Source organism: Hoplias malabaricus, chromosome 8 (assembly GCF_029633855.1).
Source record: "Hoplias malabaricus isolate fHopMal1 chromosome 8, fHopMal1.hap1, whole genome shotgun sequence".
In the NCBI taxonomy this organism is placed as follows: Eukaryota; Metazoa; Chordata; class Actinopteri; order Characiformes; family Erythrinidae; genus Hoplias; species Hoplias malabaricus.
In genome coordinates, this window is record NC_089807.1 from 19704791 (window position 1) to 19731920 (window position 27130).

Consider the following 27130-nt stretch of genomic DNA (forward strand, 5'->3'; position numbering starts at 1 on the left):
TTATTTTGAAGCTAAGCTAAATCCAGTATGAATTTGACCCGTGCATGCTGGCAGAGGAAGCGGATATAAATGTACACATACTGTATGTGAGATGAGGTAGGAGGTGATGAATATGGTGAGAATGATGAAAGCCCGGCTTTTCTTCCTGATACTGTAGACACTGTAGTCTGAAGGTGTCAATTGCTCATTCACTCATTAAATATTCATAACACTTGAGGTAAGGTTCATACCAGAAATGTTTATGGAATCTCACCCAATTATGCGAGCTGTGGTTTTTTAGTGAAGAGTGAAAGTCTGTGTCCGGCTTTGATAATATTTAACACAGGAGACTGTATTTGAAGGTTCTCTGAATTTACACATTTTTCAAAAAACTAAATTAAATAAATGAAATCATATTTATTTATTTTGTACGTTTAGGCATTAGTATAAATGGTAACTTTATAAGATTAAAACACTTTTAAATTTAGTGTACATTAATGTAATATGATTTCATTCTAATCTGTTTTGGATCAATTACTCGAACACCTCAGAATAAAGGGGTTTCAGTTCTTTTGGAGTAGTGTGCTCATGTAACATGGAATAACTGTGGACGTATTGACATTCAATATGTCATAGGAAGCAATACTACTAAAAATATTAGTCTATAGCAGATACACATAGTACTTTTGTAAAATTCCTGCATTATACAGTCGTGTTAAAGGACATTTACTGAGATTTAATATGAAACAGTCTATTCTCATGTGTTTACAGTGGTAGTTATAGGATCATGATGTTTGTCCTGCACCTGTAGCAGTTTTACTTAATATCCAAACCTGAACTTACATATGTCTATTGAGTAATTATTACACGTAAGACTGATAATATATTAAACACCTGAGAATCTGTGAGTAAAGATAAAGACACATTTTCTTTTGTAATATTTACACAGGTATTTCTGCATGTATTTATCATGAAAGTTTTAAAAATTTAAATGTCTCAAGCATCAAGCCACACATTGGGAACCATTGAATGTAATAAATGTATCTGAGGGAGGTTTTAGAGGCTTTACACTTTACACTCTTCAGACTCCTGGTCCCTATCCCTATCATTGCATATAATTCTGAGTTTGATAGTTTCATGCCAAATTTCAAACCAAACCACACTCAGTTACTTTGTCTACATCTTAGCAATTTGATTATACAGAAACTTTGAAGAAATTGATGAATTGCTGTTGTAGAAATTATTTTGATATTTATTTCAAAATACAGTTTATTTACAGGTTATTCCCCCATCATCTTTTAATCTGTGCTATTCCCATTAGGCAGAACACACTTTGACATCAGTGATGACCGCCTAGCTTTGAAGAACAAGTGGAATTCAGTGTTTTTGAGGGTGGAATTTGTTGGAGCTAAAACACTTGGAGCAGAGGTGAGAACTAATCTGTCTTTTGATTTAACATGGCCTTAACATGCACTCTGACTCTTCCTTTTGTGCTACACTTTATCTCCTGAAGAATGTAACTCTCTCTGGGAGATATAAGCCTATTACATTATGTATAAGTGCAGGTTGACACAATGACATTCAAAAATAAGCCAGACAATTTACCATAGCAATAACATGCTAAAATCAATGTGATGTATAATACAGACACAAGTTTTAAATATATTGGCACAGTCAGAACGAAACCTTTATTATTTTTTTTACATAAATTTCACCTGCCGTTCAGCTTGTGTTCAAATAGTGCAAAATTGCTCTGAATGATTTTTTTTTTTACATAAACTGATTACAGAAGTACTTACAAGAAAAGAATTTCCCCCTTCTCCCGTAAAGCTGCTTTATTGCAGATATGAGTTTGAGATATGAGATATGTTTTACTTGTTCTGACAGTAATGATATTCAAGTATACTTCTGGATGTCTGGCTTTTCTTCTGTTAGACTCATTATTGACACTTGGTCTTTATTTATGAAATTATTTTGTAATTATTACAAATACAAAATTGGCCAGTATGGTTATGCCAAAGAGGAGCAAAGCCAGCAACAATGCTGGCATTTTTTAACAAACAGAGACTACAAATACAAATCCAGTGAGTTACAGATCAAATGCACTATATTTCATACACTCTTCCTGACACTGTAGGTTTGAGCTTTCAGTAGTCAAACAGAGCATGGTATGGCCCTTTGCAGCACCTGACCAAACCATTGTCTCCACAGAGCAGGTGGCCTTCTCAACACAGGAGAATGTGTACAGTCATGTATTTGTGTGCAGTCTATGTATAAATAAATCTATTTATTTATCAGATTAAAATTACTGGCAGCTTTGTGCACATTTGGGCAACAAAAGGCATTAAAAATATCATTGTGTTAAATCTAAGGATGTAGAGTATGGCCCTTTAACTTTCTTTTTTTATGAATTCCTATGCTCCTAATTTCAGCGGAAAAGTTGAGTGTCTCACGCATCCTTTTACCAATTTATCAATGGTATCGTAAAATTATGGATGTTTGTATATAACACTTGTACATGTGTGCAATAACATTTCTAAACCTTATTCTGGAAAAGCACCTCTTGACCAGAAACAGAAGTTAGCTTAACTCAGAAACTGGGCGGCACGGTGGTGCAGCAGGTAGTGTCGCAATCACACAGCTCCAGGGGCCTGGAGGTTGTGGGTTCGATTCCCGCTCCGGGTGACTGTCTGTGAGGAGTTGGTGTGTTCTCCCCGTGGGTTTCCTCTGGGTGCTCCGGTTTCCTCCCACAGTCCAAAAACACACGTTGCAAGGTGGATTGGCGACTCGAAAGTGTCCGTAGGTGTGAATGTGTGTGTGTCTGTGTTGCCCTGTGAAGGACTGGCGTCCCCTCCAGGGTGTATTCCCGCCTTGCGCCCGATGATTCCAGGTAGGCTCTGGACCCCCCCGCGACCCTAAATTGGATAAGCGGTTACACATAATGGATGGAGAATTGGAAATTGCAGGGTTCAATCCAAGTGATTCCTCAGCTGTCTTAAGCCCCTTTCACACATTCACAGTCACCCAGAAATGTTCCTTATCCAGAGTAGCTGTATGTGTGAATGCTCCCTGTACAGTCACGTCTCCCCCATCACAGCCATGGTCCTAGCCAGCACTGACATCTCTCAGCTAATGTGAAAGATCTGGACAGTTTGCATTCTCTTTCGACACACATCATTGTTCATTGGCATTGCATCAACAACAGTTTGTAAAGAAGCAGTGTCACAGTTGAAGCATGTTTTCCTGTCAGCCCTCCAAAGGCTGGTGCAATCTAACTAAACTAATAATTGTGGAGAAAATTCTGAAAATGGAACTCAGGGCAAGACCCAGTGAATCAACACAACTCTCACAATTGAATAGTCAGTGCTTGAAGCTTTCATCTTTTTGAGACAGGAGAATATCAAGCTCAATAGTAAAGTCTCAAAATAGAAAACCACAGGTGTTTCTGGTCATCCTTCCACTGTGAGAAAACAACTCAGCACTGTATGTCTGAAAGGATGTGTAACTGTTAAAAAGCCATTACGGAGAATAAAAAAAAACAAAGCAGCTGCTGGTGTAACCATAAAAATGGAGTGTCCACCACAGAGCCCAGATCTTAACATCTGAAATGCATTGTTTTTCCAACTCTGGAGGAAACATTAATGTGCCAAACATATTATACATGTGCAGTTATGTTTATGTAGATCTAGATCTAGACCTTTTTTTATAATGTATTTTGGTTAAATAACAACAGCAACAACAAAGTTACAAACAGTTGTAAAATCGTATTTTTCTTGGGTTATAAAAAAATGTACAGAAACAAACAATCACATTGACAAGTACAGACACACACACAAAAGCTTCTATCTGGTTTGTTGATCTGGTTAGGGCCTCAATAAAGAGTCAGGGGAGAGCCAGCTCTGTGTGTGTGTGTGTGTGTGTGTGCGCGCACTTGCGAGAGAGACACTCATTAGAGCAGATGTGCTGCTGCTGTGGCGGCTGCTGCTTCCTTCCTCTGGCCTGAGAAGACAGGCAGCTGCTCAGCAAAGGGCCAGTGTGGCTGATCCCTGACCTCAAGCCCAGGCTGACCCCTGGCCTTGACGGGGGCAGGGACCTGGCAGATGGGGGCTGGAATGGGTGTTTGGGAGGGGTTGGGCTGGGTTGAGGCACTGAGCTGTTTACGAGTTTGGAACACTGGCTGTTGCTTTTGGGTTGGAAACTTGTGGAGTTAGTGCATGCAAGGGGGCTAGGGGGTTGGGCCGAGGTTTACAGGGGCTTATGGCAGCAACACATGTCTCAGAAAATATTAAATACAAGTGGTTTGTTAGTGGTATCAGAGGGGAAGTGATGTGCTGGGCATTGTTTGGGTGTCAGCCAAGAGACTCAGTTATAACTGTGCAAAACATTCCTCTGATTCTTTCTGGTTCTTGACACAAACATGTTAAAAACATATGATTGAAGTGGCTATTGAAACCTACACTTTTGTTTAAGGTCCTTTGTGAAGCCAATTTGTGTCAATTTATGTTGCCTATGAACCAGGGAGTGAATGATATGTTTAAAAACCTGAATCTTAATTGGATTAACTAGGAACTAGGAACATTTTCCCCTTTATTTGGGTTCTTTAACTTAAAGATACAGTGATGTGAGCAATAAGAATATGTTTTTAAAATGGGAACTTCAAACAACTCTAAAAAGCCACAACAAGGAACAGAAAAAACACTAGTTACTGTTCCTTTAAGAGTCATATACGTACTTCAAGTCCAATGAATAGGTGGATATTTTGGGAAGTTAAGCAAAATTGTATTTCACAGCAGTAAAAAAAAACATTGTGCCTTCACTAACTCATCCATGGTAGTAAAAATACGCACACACTCACACACACACACAACAGTAAACAAACAAACAGAGGCTGCCATGTCAGCATCTGAGGAGTAGGGCTTAGCTGACTTTCTCAAGGGCACCTCAGCCATGGATGTTGAGGAAGGAGAAAATGTTGTTCGTTCAGTCACTGTCCCCCATTTTTTCCCACATGCTACCCTTCGCTTCCAAGCCCACGCTGTAACATTTAGGCCACAGCTGCCACCATATATGAGTGTCCCCTTAAGTTTTCAAATACGGACTCAGTAGCCTGGTGAGTGAATGGTATATTGTGATACTGTGTTTATATACTGTACTTCATTAAGCTAAAAATGTGAGGAGATGTTGACTTTCCATGATATGGACACTTTAAAGGCAGTTAAGATGGTGAGGTCAGATGTTTTTTTTTTTTCAAGCAGTAGATAATGACATCTTTCTGTTAGGTGATATTTCACTAATGTGTTTATGTGTTCTAGCAAAGTGCTGCATAATGCGTAATCTGTCAAAGCAATAATGACTGTACACAAAGATTTACAATATGGTCATCATGGGTGGAACTCCAAACAGTTAAAAGTAACACACACACACGCATGTACGCGCGTGCATACACACACACTCACACACACACTGTCTGATTCATGTGTTCAATGAGTCAGCCGTCCACCTCATGGCCGAGCAGCAGTGGGAGCTCTGCCTGGACATTTGCTCCTCCATGTCTCCAGAATGGACAGGTGTTGGCGTCAGCAGCGTCCAGACTCGTTTCAGCAGCTGCTGCATGCTTTCAAACAAACACACACACACACACACACACACACACGGACGCACTCACACACTTAAACACACACCTCCCCCAACTGACAGATGTAGTCACACCACCCAGCTAGCTTTATGGAGCCCGAACTGTTTTGACTTTAAATATTTGCCCAGGAGGGACTGCCCTGTTTGGGCAAGGCTGCAGGAGCTGCGTGGCTGGGTGTAGCTGCAGGAAAAGGCCACGGAGCACAACGGCCAACTGCAGACACGAGCTGAACAAACATCTGAACTCAGAGAGCACTGGGAAGGTGTGAATCTGTGCTCGGTTGCGCAGACATCTTCACACCTTCAGCCGCCAGAACCTGACCCCTACTCTTAATTGTTATTTTTATCAGACAGTCTCTGTGTACAGACATTAGCCTACATTTATCTATTCGGCTTGTCTGGCATGTATCCGAAATCAAGGTCATCTTTGTTCCTAATAGACTCAACAATTCCACAGCAAAGTGTGCTGCTGTGATGTCTGGATTAAGAAGAATTCTACTATATTTCTAAATTGGGAAGAAATGCTATTGCCTACCTTGTCCTAGCTTAAAATAATAGACTTTGTTTTATTGATAGCTCAAAATTGTTTCTTTTTCAGACTTACTCTAAAATGACTTTTTTTTGAAATCATAAAATTACTTCTTGAATTGTAAGTGTAACCATTGTTAATGATTTATGACAGTTTAAACTAGTTTTTGATTTTTATTCTTGAAACTGTGCTCTCCTTCTAGACGTCTTGACAGCTGGCTCCATTGTAGGTGTGTTATTTGTCCAAGCAACGATACTTGAACTTCAGGCCTCACCAATCTGTTTAATGGAGTACTACAGATGTTGTGCAGAGACTAAACGCCAATAGTGTAGCAGTTTTAAAAAGAAAATGCATTTTCAAGAATTCAGTTGGGCTTATTTGACAAAGCTGAGGATGGTGGAGGAAGAAGAAATCCCAAAGGCGCCCCTGGAGAGGAAACTAATCCAGCTGGATTCAGAGGGAGCACTGCGAAAAGCACCTTGTTCTGCCATCTGGGCCCACACACTCCCATCCCATTAAGAAGCCACATTAAGGTGCAGGTAATTGCAAGAGCCAGCCGACAGGAGTGCAACCTGCAATACTTTCTGACTGTCCAAAAAAGTGTGAGAGAGACAGAGGACGAGAGAGAGAGAGATAGAGAGAGCGTGAAAGAGAGAGAGAAACTTTCCTTGCACAGCGAATTCATCTTGAAACACTGCTTCTGAGGACTGCCAAACAGATGCCAGTACAATTGCTTTTCTTTTTTCCTTCTCCCTCTGCAATCTAAGTATGGCGCCCATATGGTTGCAGCTGAGGGGAGTGATTGTTGGTATTGTTCACTTTGTCAGCGGTCCTGGCCAATGTGGGAGCGCTAATGATAATGCTATGTGCAGATGTGTGCTGGATGCAGGCGCTCGTTAGCCACTCACGAGAGAGGAAAGGCTGTACTCGCTCATACTGGACACACTGTCTGGGGTCACTCAAGCAGACCGGCAGGGTGTGAGGGGGAGGCGTTCTAGTGGGACACAAGGCCCCTAGTCTGTATTGCTACTGTACCACGTAGCAGCCATTTGAAATATTATTGTCAACGTTTCCATTACAAAGTAATGTCTGACCCATTGCCAATGTCTGATATATCAGATTCTTATCTAGATTAAGTCTTAAGTTTGTCCTGCTTTTAAGCTACAATTATTGTAGGTTTCAATTTCTCACTGCTGTATATATATCCTTTCTTTACAAGAAGCGATGCATTAGCTACAGAAACTGAGTCATGCTATTTAAAGTTAGCAAGTAGCATTGTTCAAACAGCAACCGACAAACTGCCTTTTCAGAATGAATTCAGTCTTGGTTTCATATGCTCCCACTCATGAGGAGAAAGGCAGATGGAGACCTTTTGGCCCAGCACCCGCAGCCGAACCCTTATAGCAACTGCCACAGCAATGACAACAAACCCCAGGATACACCAAGCCAATCGAGCTAATCAAGCTGCGCCGCCTCCTTAATTTCTCTGTCTTTTTTTAATTTTAGAGGGCACATCAAAGTTACGGAGCACTGCTATCACGTTCATCCTCAATCTCGGAAGCCTCAGGATTCCTCTTCTGTCTCCTGCCAATGATGCCGCACGGCCGTGGATAATGCTGCATTGTGAGAGGGAATGCGGCGAGTTGGTCGTGCCAGGTCCCACAGGCTGAGCCCACGTCTCTCTCTCTCTCTCTCTCTCTCTCTGTCTTTTTCTCTAACCCAGTTCAGGTTGTGTGCATTAATCCTGAGAGCAGGCCTCGGGCCTCTCCTGCACTGCTGCAGGTTGGGTGGAGGCGACAGATGGGTGGTGCGCTGTTGGAGCTCACAGGGAACGGAGAACCTGGCATCTCCACACGGCCACCATCGCACTCACACTCTCGCTCACACTGGCATTTGCCCGAAAACACAACTAGGTCTTAATATTTTAAGGAGCACCCCATTGTGCGGTACAGATTGGACAGACGACGTGCTTAGATGATGTTGCTTTTCTTCAGCCCTTCGTGCTTGTGCCTATATTTGTGTTTATATACTTTTACTGGCTGCATTTGCCAGCTTATACGTTTTTTTATGGCAACAGAATCCTAAACCAGTAGTTTTGGTACAAATCTTATATCTACAGATTAGCACCTTGCTTACCGCATACCCAACATACATACAGTGAATGATCACTGGATTAGGAATGCCTACCTTTAATCTACACTCATTGTCAATTTTATTAACTCCACTGCCCTTTCTACATTTACAGGCTGCCGTCCAACCATTTCTCTGCATATTTTATCCCCAATTCACCGTGCTCCTCAATGGTCAGGACTACAAAGTGCTCCTGTATGGTCAGTGGACACTGTAGGTGTTCCTAATCCAGTGATCATTCAGTGTATGCATCAGTGAGCTATGAGCCATGTATCTGTGGGGTACTGAGCACCACTATGGATCAAACTCTCACCTCAGCAGTCTGTAAAGTGTGTGTAGGTCTGTCTCTTGCTCCAGTGTGTGGGGACTTTGAGGGTCTGTTCTAATACTCCAGCAGTGTATTGAAGAGTGTTTTGGTCCTGCTGGGTCACACATTTGCGGCAGGAAGGTGCGGGGTCTCCTCCGAGATGGATCCAACAGACAGTGTGCTATAGACCACCGGACAGAACAAGGTCTCATCATTCTCTCAGCACTCATTGAAATCTCTCATGCACACACATACACAGTAAGCGTAGAGCCCTCATAGAGTAGAAGCTGTGTGTGTGTGTGTGTGTGTGTGTGTGTGTGTGCACATAAAACTCTGGAGGAGAGTGATGAGAATGACTGAAGGGAAACACAGGCCCTGGGCCTTAGAGCATGAAGCTGGAGAACACTTGATCCACCCAGACATCTCACATCAAGAGCAATTCAGCTCAACAGCCATGTTTAGCATCACAAAACAAACCACATCATATTAATAATAATCACCACCTCACACAGGTGCTGTTTAACTCGCTCATAGATCATCACTCACCAGCCACATCTACTGTGGAGTAGTAACTATGCATTAAAATATTTATTTTCATTATAATTTAAATCACTACTTCTTTACAGATTGAAGGGAGAAAAGTTAAATATGAGCAGTTAATATGTTAATAGATAATACATTTATACTTTTTAACACATTATCACAAAAATAAGGATGTGTACTGAAGGTGGAGAACCTTTCTACTTTTTTTGTTAATATATATCAAGTAAAAAATCCCACAATATTATTTAAGGTTTTATAATAAGTAAGAATAATAAAATAAATGATCATAAAAGTACTATTTTATTTTTACTGTAATACATTTGTGGAAAGATATTTTTGTAAAATGATAATTGATATGATAAATGATAAATGTGACACATGCTAAATATTATTAACAAATAACTAATAAAATCTTGTGGTGAGCATGTCTTCATACAACTTAGAAAAACCAAAACACAATTGGGTTAATGCGCCAATTAATAATTTATTACATCATCTAAAGAGTAAAAAAAATAGCAATAATTATTTTTGTTTCTTTTTTGTTTGTTAGTGAGTTTCTGAAGAGCTATAGTGAGATCATTAAAAAAGCATTTTACCTTCCATTTTAACTGGCTTTTCTTTTCATTTCTTTTTTTTTCTCTCTCTCTAGAGAGGAGATTTCAAAAATGTCACAGTTTTGTAGTTAGTATTCCCAAATCAAAAGTACATTCTGGTTTCTGTGGACTACAGACCTGCCAACATTTGTTAGTAAAACACGGAATATCACATCGCCAGACAATGATTAAGACAAATCCTGGACAGCAAATTATTCTGAAAGAATATTCACCTTTGCCAGTGTTGTCTAGTGTTAAAAGCCAAACCCCAAATGTTTGATACACAAAAAAGTTGTTTTAATTTACTGCTCCATTGAATTCATTGAACATTTAATGGTACGATCATTTTAGAATTTACAGTATATGATTTAATATCTAAATCTCAATCAAATTTTTCATGCTATGAACACAAAAAAGTCCAATGTTTTAATTTTAAAAAGTATGTTTTTAAATGTATACACTAAAATGCAGATAGCCCTGTTCTTCCTGTACTTACTATTACTTAGATTATTATATTTAGTTTTTAAAAAATAAATTACAATCTTTTGCAGTATATTTATATCTTGTATTGGAACTCTGAAAAAAGGCCTTTATTTGTGATGTTTTAACACATTTTAGGACTAAACTCCCATACAAGTATTTATTTACATTTTTGTTTTCATGCTATTATAAAAAAGATGAACCAGCAGGATAATCACAGGAGGAGGATAAAGATGGGTTATCTGGAGGAGTCATATTTATGAGAGATGTTCATTTGCATACAGGCCTTAGATCACTTCAGTAAACAAACCTGAAAGACTTTCAGGATACGGTATTAGATACACAGAACTACACCGTATGAAAGCATACAGAGAAAATACATTTACAGTATGCACATTCAAGACTGTGCTCAGCTCTCATGGGAGTTGGTTGGTATGTGACACACTGCTTGTTGCCGGCCAGCTGTGCATGGAATGAGTACACAGCTGTTTGCAGAGCAATAATACACACTGCTCTTCTAAGATGAGAACAACTGGCAGGACCTCAATGTTACAGGAGAGTAAACACACCATATCAGTACTCCTCCACTTCTTTCATCTCTGGCACTAAGCAGTAATAAATGGCATGAAACAGAACACTCAAATCTCTTATCCAACCCAGATTTGGGCTCCAAGACAAGTGAGGGACATTACTCCTCTAGTTTAGAATGCATATTACATTTTGATAAATAAAATGTCATCAAAAATCCTGACCAAAACTCACATGATAACTTTACCAGAAAAGGAAAAAACTAATCTTCTCTACAGACAGAAAGTGATTATTGTCCTATATTATTTTCACATGAGGTGAGGAAACTGCTTTGGGGTCTTGAAATTCATCAGTTTATACTCCACACAGTGGGTATAAAATGGGGGCTATGTTGAATATATTTAGTATATAATCTCATATACAGTGAAGTGTCTAGGTATAAATATAGTAAACTGTTTCTTTATGCAAAATAAGAATAGTACATTAATTTATATTGTTTTTATTTAGAAAATTAATGCCCTTTTTCCAAAACCACCACTCCAAAACACATGAACATGCACTGTCTCAGCATGCACTGTCTACAGCTCAGAATCCATCAGAGAGTGTCCACGAGTATGAGTGTATCATGCGTTTTTTTTTTTAATCTGTGTTATTTGTTGGAGTTAACGGTATAAATTTTTCTGCCATTCTTGTGCAGCTAGGTCCTAAGCTTTCATCCGTGTGTGTGAGTTTGTATAGCACAAATGAGTATACATGTTGACTACTGAGCAGGCAGACAGGCAGTTGGGCCAGCCAACCATTTCATTTATTCCATATGAAATAATTGTAATTTTCTCTATATTATCAGATCATTTGATTTACTGATTGCTGTAAGGTGTATTTCAAAAGATTATGAGATTATATACTAAATCTATTCAACATGACCACCCCCTTGTGGGGAACCCACTCTGTGGAGTATAAACTGATTAATATCAAGACCCCGAAGCAGTTTGTTTCCTCACCTCACCTCACCTCAACATGAAAAAAGAGAAAAATCAAAAGTATGTAGAAAAAGTAGAGATAGGACAATAATCACTTTCTGTTTAAGGATTAGTTTTTCCTTTTCCAATAAAGTTGTCATGTGAGAGTTGTTCAGAATTTTTGGTGATATTTTATTTATCGAATGTAATTAATTAATTAATAAATGAATAAATAAATAAATAAAACCTAGAGGAGTGGCCCTCACTTATTGCTTTATCCACACATAAACCAAATGATTAAACCAGATCTTCAAATCTTTAAAACAAGGCTCTACCAGAAACATTCTGCCTAAAAGCTGTCTAAATTTAGTTAACATAATTTTAAAGAATGGAGGAAGGGTCATACATCTCAGTTTTCTCTTCCTCCTGCATCTCAGTTTTCTCTTCCTCCTGCATCCTTATTCATTGTCGGATTATTTGTGTTTTGATGCCAGGCCTCAGGTTTATCTACAGCAGTTAGGATTGTACGGGGCATTCGTCTAAGCCAGCACTCAGCCACTTTTCACTCTCAGCTGGTGTGTTGTTTGTCCGACTTTACTGCATTAACAGCTTCGACTACAGAACGCAGGAAAAGCTTTACATGTGATTTTTTGCTGAAGGATTTGAAAGCATTCAACTAAGCAAGTATTACTGATGTCAGCCACCAATGTTGGGTAATGGTGTTGGATCACAAAAGCCACATTGACTCATCTCTAAAGGCACTGGTTGATGGTTAAATCATAAAAAAAAATATATTTCCAATGCTTTACTGCCCAATGCTGGGAGAATATTTACCCATCTGTAGGTCTAAGATTTATATGCAGATGCTCCTCAGCCCACATCCATTGTCCACACTGGGTGCACCTTGAAGCAGATGTATTCACACATTCTAAGTTGTGTCTAAATTATATGCAGGGTATTTGAAGAAGTATGAAAACAGATTTAGTTTTTTGCTTCAACAGCAGTGATATACTATATTTTCACATTTGTCGAACCTATAGTTTTGTTTTTCCATTTCCTTATTCTGCATGGACACATCATTTTATAAAGAGGGATAATGACACATATACTTAAGTAAAGTCAATACATCACTCTACTTAAATGTGTCATCTAGCTCCCTTAACAAACTGATATCAGACATACATGCGCTGTCCCTTCCTGAACCCGTTAAGGTCACCAGAGCAGGGAAAAGTGCTGACTCGTCACTGTCTGTATCCTGCCAAGACCCACCCTCCCTCCCCCATATCAACATCCCACGCCCTGATGCCCACTTATCTGCAACACACAGAAACGCAACCAACAGCTGGTCCATAGAGAGGCCTACTGAACATGTGCAACTGTGAATTGTGGATTTTTAAAACAAACCTAATTACATTTACAGAAAGACCATAATGCAAAGTCCATAATGTGTTCTGATGTGTTTGACACACAAACTGCACCCATTGTGCTTCAGTTGTACATAGAATTTCACATGAATGATATATATAATCACATGAACACAAATTTGACCTTATCCAATGCTGGCAGAAACTGTGCTGAAGAAATAAAGCGACACAATTATTTGATTCAAATACAATACTGTGCAAAAAGTGCAGAAAGCACTCTCCATTTCTCCAATTCCCAGGCTGTACGAGTTGTACAAATACATGTTATTGACTTTCAGTGGCTGAATATAGCAGTTTTTTAGTATTAACATTATTACAATCCACCTGCAACCTGTGTTTTTTGACTGTGGGAGGAAACCAGAGCACCCGGAGGAAACCCACGCGGACACGGGGAGAACACACCAACTCCTCACAGACAGTCAATCGAATCGAACCCACAACCTCCAGGTCCCTGGAGCTGTGTGACTGCGACACTACCTGCTGCTCCACCGTGCCACCCTTATATATATATATATATATATATATATATATATATAATAATAAAAAAAATATATATTTGCCTAAATTTCTCCCCAATTATTAGTCATCTCCACTTCCACATGTCAGTGAGTAACCCCTGATTGCACACAGTACAACCAGCCTCAGGAGTGTGGGGGGGAAACATGCCTCCTCCAAAATATGTGAGGCCAACCCACCAATTCTTTTTGAAATGCAGCTAACACAATGTTACAGAACAACTTAACATACCAGAGGAGAATGCAAATGGCCTAGATTTGCCACAACACCTAGGGCAGTGATGTGGGGACAGGAGGAGCTATCTTCCCCACCCAGAGAGCAAGGTCAATTTTACTATTTTGGACTGACAAATCACAAGGCATTCAACCAGTGTCCTCCTCATGATACGTCACACACTTAGATGGCTGCACCCCTCTAGAGCCCCTTCCCCTATTTTATACTACAACAATATCATATATTTAATATCTAATCTACTGAAAATATGAATATCAGAATGGTTGTTTTGAAAATTTAAATAAAGAGATCTCTGTTTACTGCACTGTATTGTGGGTTCAGTGTAACACTTTCTTCAGTGTATGCACCAAAGCCAAAATCCAATATATCTTCTATAAGCTTTAAATTAAAACACATATCCTTAACAGTCATTTAAAATCAACAGCTTTAGTTAATCTGCACTAATTAACACAATCAGTTGTTTGTGCATTGATGTTTCTTGGGTGTTTATTGCGAATGTGTAATGCCTCATCACTCATCAGACATATCCACCTTTCTCTCTTCCTTCTGTTTTTTTTTCTCTGTCAAAAGAAACAGTGTTTTATCTCAGGCTGTGACTTCCATAGATTTCTGAGTGCTTCTCTCTGTGTTTGTGCATGCACACACGAGACAGAGAGATGGAGGGGGACCCTTGGCCTGCTCCTCTCACAGACAACCCCCCTCCACCCTTACACACAGACATATAAGTTGGAGGTTGCGTCTTCTTTTGTTAGGGGATGCAAGCTGGATGGTCTGCCCCTCCCCATTAATGAAAAAAAAATCCCCCTCGGTCTTCCCATCTTACCACCCCCCTCAGCCAGCAGCACCACTGCATTGTCTGGGGGGCCACGGTGGGCCGCTTGTTGCTTTGCCTTCTGGCTGTGTGCGCTGTGCGCTCCACAATGGCTGCCTTTTAAACCCGATAGACTCTCCAAAGAAAAGAGAACGTCTTCCCTATACCTTTTTTTATCTACTCTGTCCTTGTCCTTTTTTCTTTCTCTCGCTTTCTTTCTGGATTTAACAATCCTTTCAGTCTTTCCATTTCTTTACAGCTTTAACCGCTGGCCTTCCTCCTTCTCACGACTCAAATACTTTAGGCCATGCTAATTCTTCAGATTTCTTTTTGATGTGGATAATATAGTGTCATCAACTCTCCAAGACTAAAGCAGCCCTGCAAGCATCTTTATTTACCCTCTTCACGTCTCCTTCACCAGCGTAGGACTTGAAAGCAGATAAGAGAACTTAAAAAAACAGAACTAAAGAAAGGGCTCCCGTGTTCATTGGTTATTTGTGTCAGCGGAGTCAGTCATACCTCGGCGTAATGGCTAGGTCTGCTGTGGACATGTGCAGCCGCCTGGCATGCAGCTCCCACGAACTTCAGGCCCAAGCTGGTCCCACACTTAACATGTTGAGCCCACTACCCTTCGGCACAGCCAAATGTTTCTGCAGCTGCCCTTTTGTCCCCGCTCCTTGAGTAAACAAAGGACAGATACAAATTAATGACCTAAATTCATAGAGCACGAGAGAGAGGGAGAGTGTGAGAGAGAAAGAGACAAGATGTTCAAAAACTGAACACAAACTGTCCCTTCTTACCAGATGTTATAGATTTGCGTTTGAAAACCAAATAACCACACGACACAATAGTATTATTTAGATTCACTGAAAAATCGGATTTAACGATTGCATCAAACCTTTTAAGGGGTTCTTTGTAGAAATGAATGTTTTCTGTACTTACCTTAAACAGCAGTGGGTGAATCCTGCACAACCATGAATGGAAAACTGTGAGGTGATGAATCTTTTTTTTCTAGTTGCATTCAGGGGAAATTAACGGGGTTAAATGATAGCTAAATGGTGGTTATTTTGCTGATAGACACTTTCAAATATGCAACAAATCTCCCACATTCAGTGAAGACTTGCTGTAAGAAGTAAATTGAAAGGAATATTAAATGTGCCTCTCTTTCAACTTTTGTATTCAGTTAGGACTGCAGGGACCTTTCAATGCTGTATTGTTTGGAAGTGTAATTAGGGGAATGTGAATCCACCGTAACAGTGGCAGCACAAACAAACTGTGTTGGGAGGGGTGGACTGAAAGCACAGCATTTAAAAACTGAGAATAAAATTCATCTGATTGGAAGGAGGTGGTGGGGAGTATGTGTGTGTTTGTGTGTATATAGGGAGGGGGTGGCTTACAGCATAGGGCCATCTGTGGCCGAGGCCTGTTGAGTAACACTCACTGACTTAAAAAAGTGGTCAGTCTTGAGGAGCATCTGTAAGGCCAGGTTTGCAGAGAAGCAAGACAATAGATAAACCTGATTTGTGTTGCTGGAAAACTGTATTTCAGGAGTGCTGGCAGAACATTCTGAGCCTGTTTGTCTGTGTCTATGAGGGGTAGGGGGAGGGGTTAGTCTTCGTCAAGCTGCTGCACAATTTCCCAAGTCCAACCCACGGCTTTGCTAGAGCACCAGCCAGATATTAAAGCAACAAATACACACAGGCCATGCACACACGCGCTTGTGCGCACACACACACATCCGGACAGTACCCAATCCACAGACCTCACGCACTGGAAAACATGTTTCCACCCACACAACATCTACAGTAAATAAGATTATTCAACTGACGGCAAAAAACACTCTGCCTTGACAGCCTATAAATCGTGACTATCTCCAGCAGCTCCAAAGTTCATCAACATTGAGAAAGAGAGAAAAATGGCACATGTCAGGAACCAAGGTACTTATAATTTATTGCAGTTTGCACACAATTTAAAAATTTCACCAACAGCACACCAAAAAGTACAAAACTAAACAGCCTCAAATTTACTTCCCTTGAGAAAATAAAACATACTATGATTGTCAAAGCTAAATGCCTAAATTCATAAAAAGAACAATGTCAACATACCAAAAAAAATCTCAAAAGGGAAGCAAATACATGTGAAGGCAATCTGCTTCTTTTTCAAAAAGCGATTGTCCTTTTTTTTTTTTTTTTTTTTTTTTTTAAAGAAAGCTTTCACTTCATTTTCTTCCATCTCCTACGCACTAGGCTTAAATTTTGTTGTTCTTCACGCTGGGTGTTTCCAAGGTTCAAGTAAACTAAAGGTTTGTCTATTTTATGGACATGCTTCATACGCCATTTCACAGCTTCATTGCCATTGAACAGAAGTGAAATAAAATACATCCAGTAAACTACGCCAGTTCCAGTTCTCCCCCTCTGAGCATCAATAGGCTGTTAACAGTAGTTTAAGGCGATCAAGTACAATATCAGAAGCCAGCAAAATAAAATAAAATAAACAAAAAGTCTCACAAAAAATAAACCAAATAAAGAAAAACCCACAGTTGATTTTTTTTCTTTCACATTTTAGAGTGCAAAAGGTAAAAGTACCACTGTGCAAAACAATATGAAGAGCGTGAGCTGTTGAAAAGCTCAACCCTTTTTCGCTAGCTGTTGCACCAAGCAAATCTATGCTGGGGAAGCTCAAGCCCCTGAGGGCCAGAGAGGCACGCGAGCCCACCCTTCTTCCCTCCCTCTCTCGCACACTCCCCCCTCCTCCCCGCCCCACCTCCCTCCTGCCCACCGTCAGTGTGGAGCCTCTGATGCCTCCTCACTCTGCAGCAGGCCCAGCGCTACAGCACTGTGCTCACAGCTCCATGACAACAGCGCTTTTTCCAAATTTAGGATTTCATTTGTTTGTTTCTTTTTGTCATTATTCTTTTACTTAATAATGTAACATGAAATGCAGATACATTTTTTTTTTGCCAAAGTATAAAAAAAACATGAAAACCTAACGTTAATTTATAAAAAAAAAAATTCAAAATAAAACCAAATATATATATATATATATTCAAATCACATGTACAATGATGGAAAAATGTCATTCCACAGCACTGTAACCATTTTATCATTTCAATAATCTAGAATTTATAGATTTATATTAATGTAATAATGTCAATTAATTAAGAGTTAAAACCATAAAGGCATCTGTTCAGCATTATTCTAATTCTGTTAAGCTTTTAAAGGTGCAACCACACATGCCAAACATTTTCTCCTGTCAAAGAGGAAGGATTATGCTTTGAGTACAAAAACACACTCTCACAACCAGACGCACTCACGCACGCACACAAACACACAGATTGGAGCTTTATGCTGTTTACCGATTCTTCGGCTTTCACCCTACACAGTAGATCTGATGAGGCCATCTATACAGGAGCCGACATGTTATCACAGCAAACTGAATCTTCATGGCCACAGAATTTGAAGCAAGTGCCAATCAAGCATATAAATAAATAAATTACAAACAAAAAATCTGACACTTTTCAAATGCTAGATGCGAGTAAACAGGATACTGAGACAGCAGTTGGAGACCAACAGTGGAGAACAGCAGCATGTGAGGAGGTGCTAAGCAGGAACCACACTAGCTTTGGAAAGATGTTCAGAGGTTAAGCCTCTGCTGACACCCAGCCCCATATCAAACGCCTGCATTCTACTACAACCCTGGAGCTAGATCCCTCAGGCACAGACATACTGCAACCTAACATCAGTGCATGTACACCACCTTCACAGCCCAGCAGAACGTCTTAACAGGAGTCACTATAGACTCTCTAGTGAGAGGAGAAAAAAAAATAACTACAGTGGATTCAAATTAGTTAATTAAAAATACACTCTCCAATGCAAAACAACAACAGAAATAAGAGTAAGTTAAATAAAATTCATGCAATTTCTACAGCTGTAATATTAAAGTATATATATTTTTTTAAACAGACAGGTGCCCTGACTGTAATGAATCGGTCAATTACAGTGTACAGTAATACAGCAATTCACATCTTCTTAAATATACATGTTGGACATCATGCAACAACAGATCCCATTTCAAAAAACAAACAAACAACAGCCCAGAAAAAAAACCTAATAAAACACCCCAAAAAAACTAAAAAGTTAATAATTATATATATAAAAAAAAATACACTACAGAAATCTCTAGAAATGCAGCAAACGTAAACCCAGTATCAGTAGAAAACAAGTGTTGAGGGTCTGCAACTAATTTAAAGATGAAAGAATCATCCGTTCAATCATCAAATGATATAAAAATGTGTCAATTGATATGAAAAAGGAGGCTGTACATTGCATGAGTGCCTTATTTGTCTTCTATCAGTCAAGTTTCCTATCACAAGTCAAAAAAAATGTACAAGAGCCTAAATAACAGAAGCTTGGAGCTTTTCGAGCAAACATCCTCGCATGACTTTAAGGACTAACTTGTTAACATGTCTGCGTGCAGCTGCACTCACACACCAGGTATGATATTTGCCAAAAAATCTGAAATAAAATAAAATAAACAAGATATAGTAGTGCACGATATATACACATGCTCATAAATGAGCCTTATGTGTACAGGTTAATATAGAATCATAGTACCCGTTTAGTGTATGCTTATCAGTTTTAAACTTCCTCAGTGTATTACCTGAAATCTTCATATGTTTTTTTTTTCATTGCATGGATGTCCAATAAAATGTAAGAGTGTAGAGAAGTGTATGTATATACACTGTTGTATGCAGATTCATACATATCTGAAGTGATAGCTGTAGCCAGCACCTACGTTTTATAAAAACGGGAAAAAAAGAAATAAATTTAAAAACAAACAACCAACAACAACAACAAAAAAATCACAACTAAATAAACCAGAAAATAAAATCAGTAGTAACATTTTTTCATGTGCTAGTAAAGTGCAATTTAACAAGATAAGCAATGTACAAACAAGAAACATGACTGATGCAGACCTTTTCCACCATCTTCTCTATCCACCTCTTTCCTTACCTCTCTGCCCCATAATGTCACTCTCTCACTTTCTCTTTTAACTTAAAAAGCAGTTTGAAAGGGTTGTCATTTCAGTGTTCATTTCCACAGTTCTTGAGAACTATCCTCCAGTGCCCAGTCCCTGACTGTGGGCAGGTTGAGCGTCTCACTCTTAACGGAGAGAGAGTTGACCAGTTCGCAGTGGAACTTCCGGATGTGCCGGTACAAGTCCCCTGACTGCGTGAAGCGCCGCTCACACCACTTGCATGCATGCGGCTTCTCACGTGTGTGTACCACGGCGTGCCGGCTCAGGTTATGTGAGTACTGGAAGCTCTTGCCGCATGTGGTGCATGTGTAGGGCTTCTCACCCGAGTGCGTCCGCTCATGCCGCTTCAGCGTGTACATGCAAGAGAAGGTCTTGCCGCAGATGGAGCAAGTGGGGACATTGACGTCGCCTGCTGGCTTGGTGCGCACCCCCTCTTGCTCACGGAAGTGTGTGCTGAGGTGGATCTGAAGGATGTGCGGGCTAGGGAAGACCTTGTTGCATAAAGGACACATAAAGATTTGTGCATGCGGTGTGCCCAGCATGCTGGATACATAGGGAAGCAGCGAGCTCTCCACGCCCGCTGCCGCCTCCTGCCCGCGCTCGCTCTCACTGCCCAGCACCTCGCTCTCATCCTCGGCCGCCTTGCTGTCCCGCTCAAGCTCACTGGCCAGTGAGGCTTCGCGCAGAGCCGAGAGGTGTGCTTCCAGGCCCAGCCGCCGCTGCTGGACTGTGTGGACGCCATGAGTGCCGTTGGTGTTGGCTGCCTCCTTCAGGCCGCTGTGCTCCATCTCATAGTCGCCACTTGCTAGCTCATCATCGTCTGAGATGGCGTCTTTCTCCACCTTCACCTGCACCAGGGCACTCTGCAGGCTGTCCGGAGTCACTGGGCCACAGAAGTAAGGGTTCCCGCCAGCCACAGCCTCTCCAGGGGGGCCACTAAGACCTGATTTCACTGACAGGTCCAGCACGCAGTCAGCATCAGCAGACACCCTGCGGGAAGGCACACAGCGCCGAGATAACGAGCCTGTGGAACTGCTGGGGCTGCCAGCGGGGGACTTGACGGTGTCAGGCCCACGTGGCTCTGCTTCTCTCGGGCTGGTGGCTGGAGAGGCGGTGCGCTCAGAGGCCAGACGCATCCACATGCTGCCCGGCTCCTGCAAACAGTCCCTCTTGCTCTCCAGCTCCTCATCATCACTGTGTAGCAGATCAGCGGTGGCTGGCCGGCCCGTGCTTCCGCCCTCTGAGAAGCTCTCCACCTTGTCCGAACAGCTGGACGCATCCTCCTCACGCTTGGTACTGTCGGCCTCAGCTGTTGCCTTCTGCTTCAGCTTCTTCTTGCACACTTTGACGATGTCGTACATGTGCAGGTAGCTGGCAGCAGCCAAAACGTCCTCCACGGGCAGCGATTTGAACTGGAGCTTCCCCTCGTACATGAACTCGAGCAGGAGGGCGAAAGCTGGGGCAGTGACAATGTCACTGTTCAGATGGACAATGTCCCTTTTGTCCAGCTGGTCCTTGTAAAAGAGATGGAAGTACATGCTGCATGAAGCCAGCACTGCGCGATGGGCTCGGAACTGGGCATCGCCAACCAGAACGGTGGAGTCACAAAGGAATCCCTGATGCCTCTGCTCACTCAGACACTGTAGCAAATGTCTGCTGTGGTCTGGAAACTCCATGCTGTCTTCATAACCTGCAACAGACCGCAGATGTTAGAGAGGCCCGGCAGAACAACAATTGTTTTGTTTGCAGCCCTGTATGGAACTTCTCTCTTTTCCCACCCGCTCAGTCTCGCTCTCTCTCTCTTGCTCACTCTCTCCCCCAATGCACACAGACACACACTCACTGGCTCTCACACACTAATTCTCTCTCCCTCCCCTCCCTCCCCTCCATCCCTGTGGGAACACTAGAAAAATGTTCACCACCGAGCCGACATAAAAGGATTACAAAGATTCAAGTTCAAAAAATAAAATCACAATATCTGCAAACCCTCTACTTTTCATTGCAATTCTGTCTTCTAGGTGTATCCAGCTGTTTCTATTATTTGTTTTCAGCAGTAAAGCTTTTTACTTTTATTTTCCACTTTTAAATCCACCTTTAAATAGAGTACAGAGTAATTATCACAAAAATAAAATTAAATGAAAAAATTAAATTAATTAAAATGCCTTACAAATCTGTGCTGATGTACTAGGCTTGATGGTGCGCTGTTAAATGCTAAAGTCCCGATGCCACAGATGCCTGTGCACAAGTCACTTCACTGCCTTTCCTCTGTGTGCTCCTGGAGCAGTTATTTTTAATAACCCACTTTGGCCAGGACGGTGTGTTTAGGTAACAGGCTTACAGGTACACAAACAGCTCAACAGCGCAGTCACACTGCTGCAGCACTAAGAATCCTAAGCACCATGATCTTCAAGGTTACGACAAGTGAGGTAGCAGAACATCAGCGCAAATTTCAAATTAAAATTAGACAGCCAGCCACCAAAAAAAAAAAAAAAACTAGTTACCTCAAAAACCCTACAACAGATCAGCATGCTAATCACACAAGTAAATAGAAGTAATATTAAACTCAAAGAGTAAAATAAAGAAAAATGTTAAATCACACCTGTTACCCGCGGAGACAGCTCACGCCTCAAAAAATGCATGGGCACCATGTTCAACCAGCACACTTAAATGAACTCATTTGAATCTTCATTTAAATCTGATTGGGATACCAAGCCAACCCCCCCTTAAACAGTGCTCAGACCTTCGTTAATGAGAGGCTTACGGGGAGGGGGCAGACATGGGACAGCCAACCCCTAGCCAACCCCTCCTCCTCTTCTCTCCCCTCCCCAAATCTTTCGAGAAATGGAACATCCTCCCCAAAGAGGCAACCCACAGCAGATTTACAATACAATCACTTTAAGTGCCCTGTAGTCTACATCAATCCTAATCCTTAAGATGGCTAAAAATAAAGATTGCAGGACAGCTCGCAAGGTAGCAGCGATCAAATTAGGAGGCTCGGAGGACAGAGAGGGACAGAGAAGGAGGCTTATGAACATCTGATCCAGCTGACTGAGGCCATATGGCAGCTGCTGCCCAGATAAAGAGATTAAGACTAGGAGGAGTGCGATTACAGCTGTCTAGCCAATTCAGGCAGCTCAAATCTGCAAGTTCTAAATTAGTCACTACCAACAGAAAAAAAGACACACAAGAGCTAAACCCTACCAAGGGACAAATTAACATTTTCACAACTTATTAAATGCCTTTAAAACTTTTTAAATGCATCACAAAAACTGGCATAGAATACTGGCATGTTCCCCTATTGCTTTATGAGATTATTTTTTACTAAAAGGAAATGAAAATCTGTAGCTGAATAAATCTGCCAGACACATATTTTAAAAGCAGCAGACCAAACTGTTAAGCTGAATATCGGGCATTAGATTTTTGAACAAACATCATATTTCTTATCTTTAAAACACAATTACAAGACATTTTTCCCTACTTAACATGACACAAACACACAACACTAACAATGGCACAGCTGTTAGAGTTTGGCTAGTTTGCCAATCACAGCAAAACAGGTGAAACCAAAACCTACAAACAACTCAATGAAAAGCTTGCCGAGTAACTTCATCCTAACAACAAGACGTGTCACTCATCCCCAGTCCGATTACACTACGTAAAGACCTTCACTTCCCATTTCACTCAACTCATAACAGCTGCACAAGTAAAAAAAAAAAAAAAAAGACTTAGCAAAAGCCTATAAAGCTCCCTATTCAGAACACATGACTGTTTCCTGAACCCCCCTAGTACAGTACCTGCAGTACGCATCAACTTGATTAAGTCCACTGTTGTGGTAGGTGTCTGCTGCTGTAGTTCCCTTCGCAGAATCAATGAAGGGGTAGTAGGAGGAAGAGCAAGCGTGTGTGAGAGGCAGGAAAAAAAAAATCAAACTGCGAGGGACAGATGCAAAGTGGAGGAGATGTTGGAGGGGAATGCGATGCCTCCTCCTGCACACAGATCCGCACACACACTAACTCCCAGTCTGTGCGGTAGAAGAAAAGACTGGGGGATGGCAGCCTGTCAGCTGCTCTGACATCATGTTCAGATGGAAATGCTACCTCCAGCTGTGCTCCTTTTAGTGCCATATGCTACTCCTCTACACTCTTGCCACCAGCCTCTCCTTTATACAAGTTTGTTTCTCTTTCTCTCCCTTAAAAAGTGTATGTGGGGGGGGTAGCAAGGAGCTGTTGAGAGGTGATTCTGTAGAAACCTGGCCAAACCCCCTCCCCCCACCCCCTTTACTTGTAATCTCCCAGCAAAGGAGAACTTTAGAAAATAGGTCTGTGTGAAAGCCGACACTTTTTTTCTAACCTAGTTTCCTGCACAGAGAATTTAAATACCCTCAAGTTTTTTTCCTCTCTTTCTCTCTTGCTGCTCTCCTTCCAGTAACCATAAACAAAGGCCAGCACAGCGCATTTGCAACTGACAGATCCACGCAGCTGATATTGTTTTCGACTTTTTTATGGTTCACTGGCCACACCATTACTGTCATTCATTTTACTAACCCTTTGGACCACTGACAGAGTTGGGGGGGGGGGTAAATTAATGGACAATGAGAACAATCCTATAGACCTCATGAGTAGGACCTAACAAAAACTACTCTTTTCCTTAATGGGGCTACTTAAGGCTTAACCTTTTTTTCATTATTACTTTCACCCATGTCGACTTTCTTATACAAAGTGAGTAAAATGGGTTCTACTACATCATGCAATCCTACACCAGGGGAAAAGCCTCTGTTATAAAGTCTTAGCTATACCAAAGCAATGCTTGATTTTTTTCCTCAGGCGGTACTATGGAAGTTTAAAAACACACTTTAGCCTATCTGAAGTGACTGCATTTTGCCTTTCATTATACATTTTTTAAAAACCATTTGGAACTCCAATTACAAATAATAACCCAACTTTAATATTAACCTTGGGTTAGTATTAGGAAACACAAACAGTAAGTACATATGGATAGTTTCATTCCAAAATGCCGTGGATTCATATGCAACCATTAATGAGGTTTTGGATAAAAAAAAAATAGAAAAAAAAGTTGACATGTAATGAAAAACTAAATTTTCCCTAATACGTTGTTATTGGTCATTTTATAGCACTGATGATAGGATGCTTAAAAGTAGCCTCTAATGCCTTTTGGAATTAAACACGTCAAACAGAAATTTCAGACACACATTTTCAGTTTGTAAAACTTAAAAAGCTTACATTTTATTATATACTAATACAGTAAATCCTCTCTGACTTCATTACTGATAATCAAATGTGAAGTGTATGTTTTTTCCTAATGCAGTTTGAGAATGTAAGTCAGCCCACAGCTGTACACCCCGTCTCAATCTCACACACTTCAACAGCCCGCTGAAGTAAAACTTAGGTCCATTGAAAAATGGAGACCCTCGAAACCACCACGAAGAGCTGTGTTAGCTACTTTTCGTTCTGTAAACTTACAAAGAGAGAAAATACACAACATGGAGTATTTTTTGGCAACGAATGTACAGAAGAAGGGCAGCCGGAGTGTCGCTTATCGACTTGTAGAAGAACGGCGGCTGTTTCTTCAGCGGTGCGGAGTAACACAAACACAGCAACACTGTGGGGAGTGTGTGAGAGCGAGTGTGTGTTTCTACTGCTGACCCTGCACAGTGAGTGAGGAAAAGCTAGCTAGTGGCTAACAAAAAAGTCACTGATCTACCTGCAGGGTTTCAGTTCTGTAGCAGGCCCCGTTTCAACGGTCAGCCGCGCGACGCAACGGTCGGTTTCGAGCGTGCGAAGGCGAGCGCCGTTAAAAACATTTAAAACAAAACAAAACAGCTCGTCACTTTTCCTCCACACCGACCCAGCAGCCCAGCAGCTAAACACCTCCTTAAAGAGCACCTCGCATTAAAGCCCACTTACAGACAACGAGCGCCAGTTCCTTCCCAGCTTCCTCCGTCAAATCTTCTCGAGAACAAGAAAAAACAAACTGGGTTCGACTTTCAACGGCTTTCCATAACAGCCCGCCGTGTGGAGACGCAGCGTCGGGGAGAGAGAGAGAGAGGGGGGAGAGTGAGAGATAGAGAGAGGGGGGAGAGTGAGAGATAGAGAGAGGGTGAGAGAGAGAGAGAGAGAGAGAGAGAGAGAGAGAGAGAGAGAGAAGAGCTGCTGCTGCGGCGGCGGCAGCCAGATGTTTCCGAGCTGTTGCTACTCAACTCTCGGGCGAGGAGGAAGCGGCTGAGTGGCAGCGCGGAAGCCAATGGAAGAGGCGTTGAGGGCGGCGGAGGCAAATTGAAGCAGCCGCTGAGGGCCGGAGAGGGAGGGATGAGCCTGCGCGGCGTAGGTTGACACCAGGCAACAGTGAGAAAGCAGAAAAAAAGAAAAACAGAGCGGACTGGTTCCTAGAGCAGACACAGGCGCAGAACAAGAAGAGAGAGAGAGAGAGCACCGCGCACTGACACCTGGGTAATGTAGTCAGAGAGAGAGAGAGAGAGAGCAGGTGCACTGTAACAACTTCACTCTCAACATGGACTGGAAAAGGGAGGAACGGTCTATTTTGTCTCCCAAGAAAACAGAAATGTATTAAATGTACATGGAGAACATGAATAAAATGGTTAGATTAGGAACGGTATCAACATATGTTGTATATGTGCCTGAGAATACCTGCTATAAGTGGTACACTGGACTTGAGGAACTTTGTTGTGGTTTCTTTGTGGAGACTGCTGGAGGTCTCCTTGATTGATGCACTAATTGATCAGGATGCATAACGTCTGGTAACTAAGCAGGTGAACTACAACAACACAGACTCCAGTAAAATTAAATAATGAATCTTTAATTAATAAATAATTATTTACTTATTAAAGAATGCAACAATTAGCCTTGGAATAAAGCAGCTGTATATTGCAAATAGACAGTGAGTGTAACATTAAATATGTAAATAATAAAATAATAGGGAGTGATGTTTGTGTTAAATATCTTTTTTAAAATAATTCTTTTTTGAATGACTTTCCTTAACATAAAATATTAGTGTTTTTTTTTTCATCAAAACCAAATAATTGTACAGGAAAAAGACTGTGTTCTGTGTAAATGTGGACAGAACCATTAGGTTTGGTCCTATTAAATGGTAATAGTGTACTTTACTAAAAGGTTATAAGCCAGTTTTCTTATTTTAAAACAAAGGGGTATTTCATTTCAGAGAAAAATGTTTCATCTTAATTGCGCATTAATTTGGTAAATATAATAATAATAATTATTACTATGGAAATAAAGTTATTTATTGATTTATTTGTTTTCACAGGATCTCAAAGAGCCTGCATTTGCCATAATGAATATTAGACTAAATAATTATTACAAGCTCAACTCAATGGAAAAATACAGTATGGACAAATACATCATTACAAGTCATAACATGACAGTCCATTTTT

The 27130-nt window shown here is 41.0% G+C and overlaps 1 protein-coding gene across 4 annotated transcripts; it reads right to left on the reverse strand.

The window, feature by feature from the left end:
- Positions 1-17445: 17445 nt before the first annotated feature.
- zbtb18 (zinc finger and BTB domain containing 18) lies at positions 17446-25752 on the reverse strand. Of its 4 annotated transcripts, none has more exons than XM_066679975.1 (2): positions 25426-25752; positions 17446-21394 (listed from the first exon to the last, which is right to left on the reverse strand). In XM_066679975.1, the coding sequence occupies exon 2, from the start codon at positions 21378-21380 to the stop codon at positions 19758-19760; it is 1623 nt and encodes a 540-aa protein (XP_066536072.1). In that variant the 5' UTR covers positions 21381-21394; positions 25426-25752; the 3' UTR covers positions 17446-19757. The 4 variants fall into 4 exon arrangements, with proteins under 4 accessions (XP_066536072.1, XP_066536073.1, XP_066536070.1 ...); XM_066679976.1 differs by having other exon boundaries at positions 25629-25743; XM_066679973.1 differs by lacking the exon at positions 25426-25752 and adding an exon at positions 23499-23700.
- Between the last annotated feature and the right edge of the window lie 1378 nt (positions 25753-27130).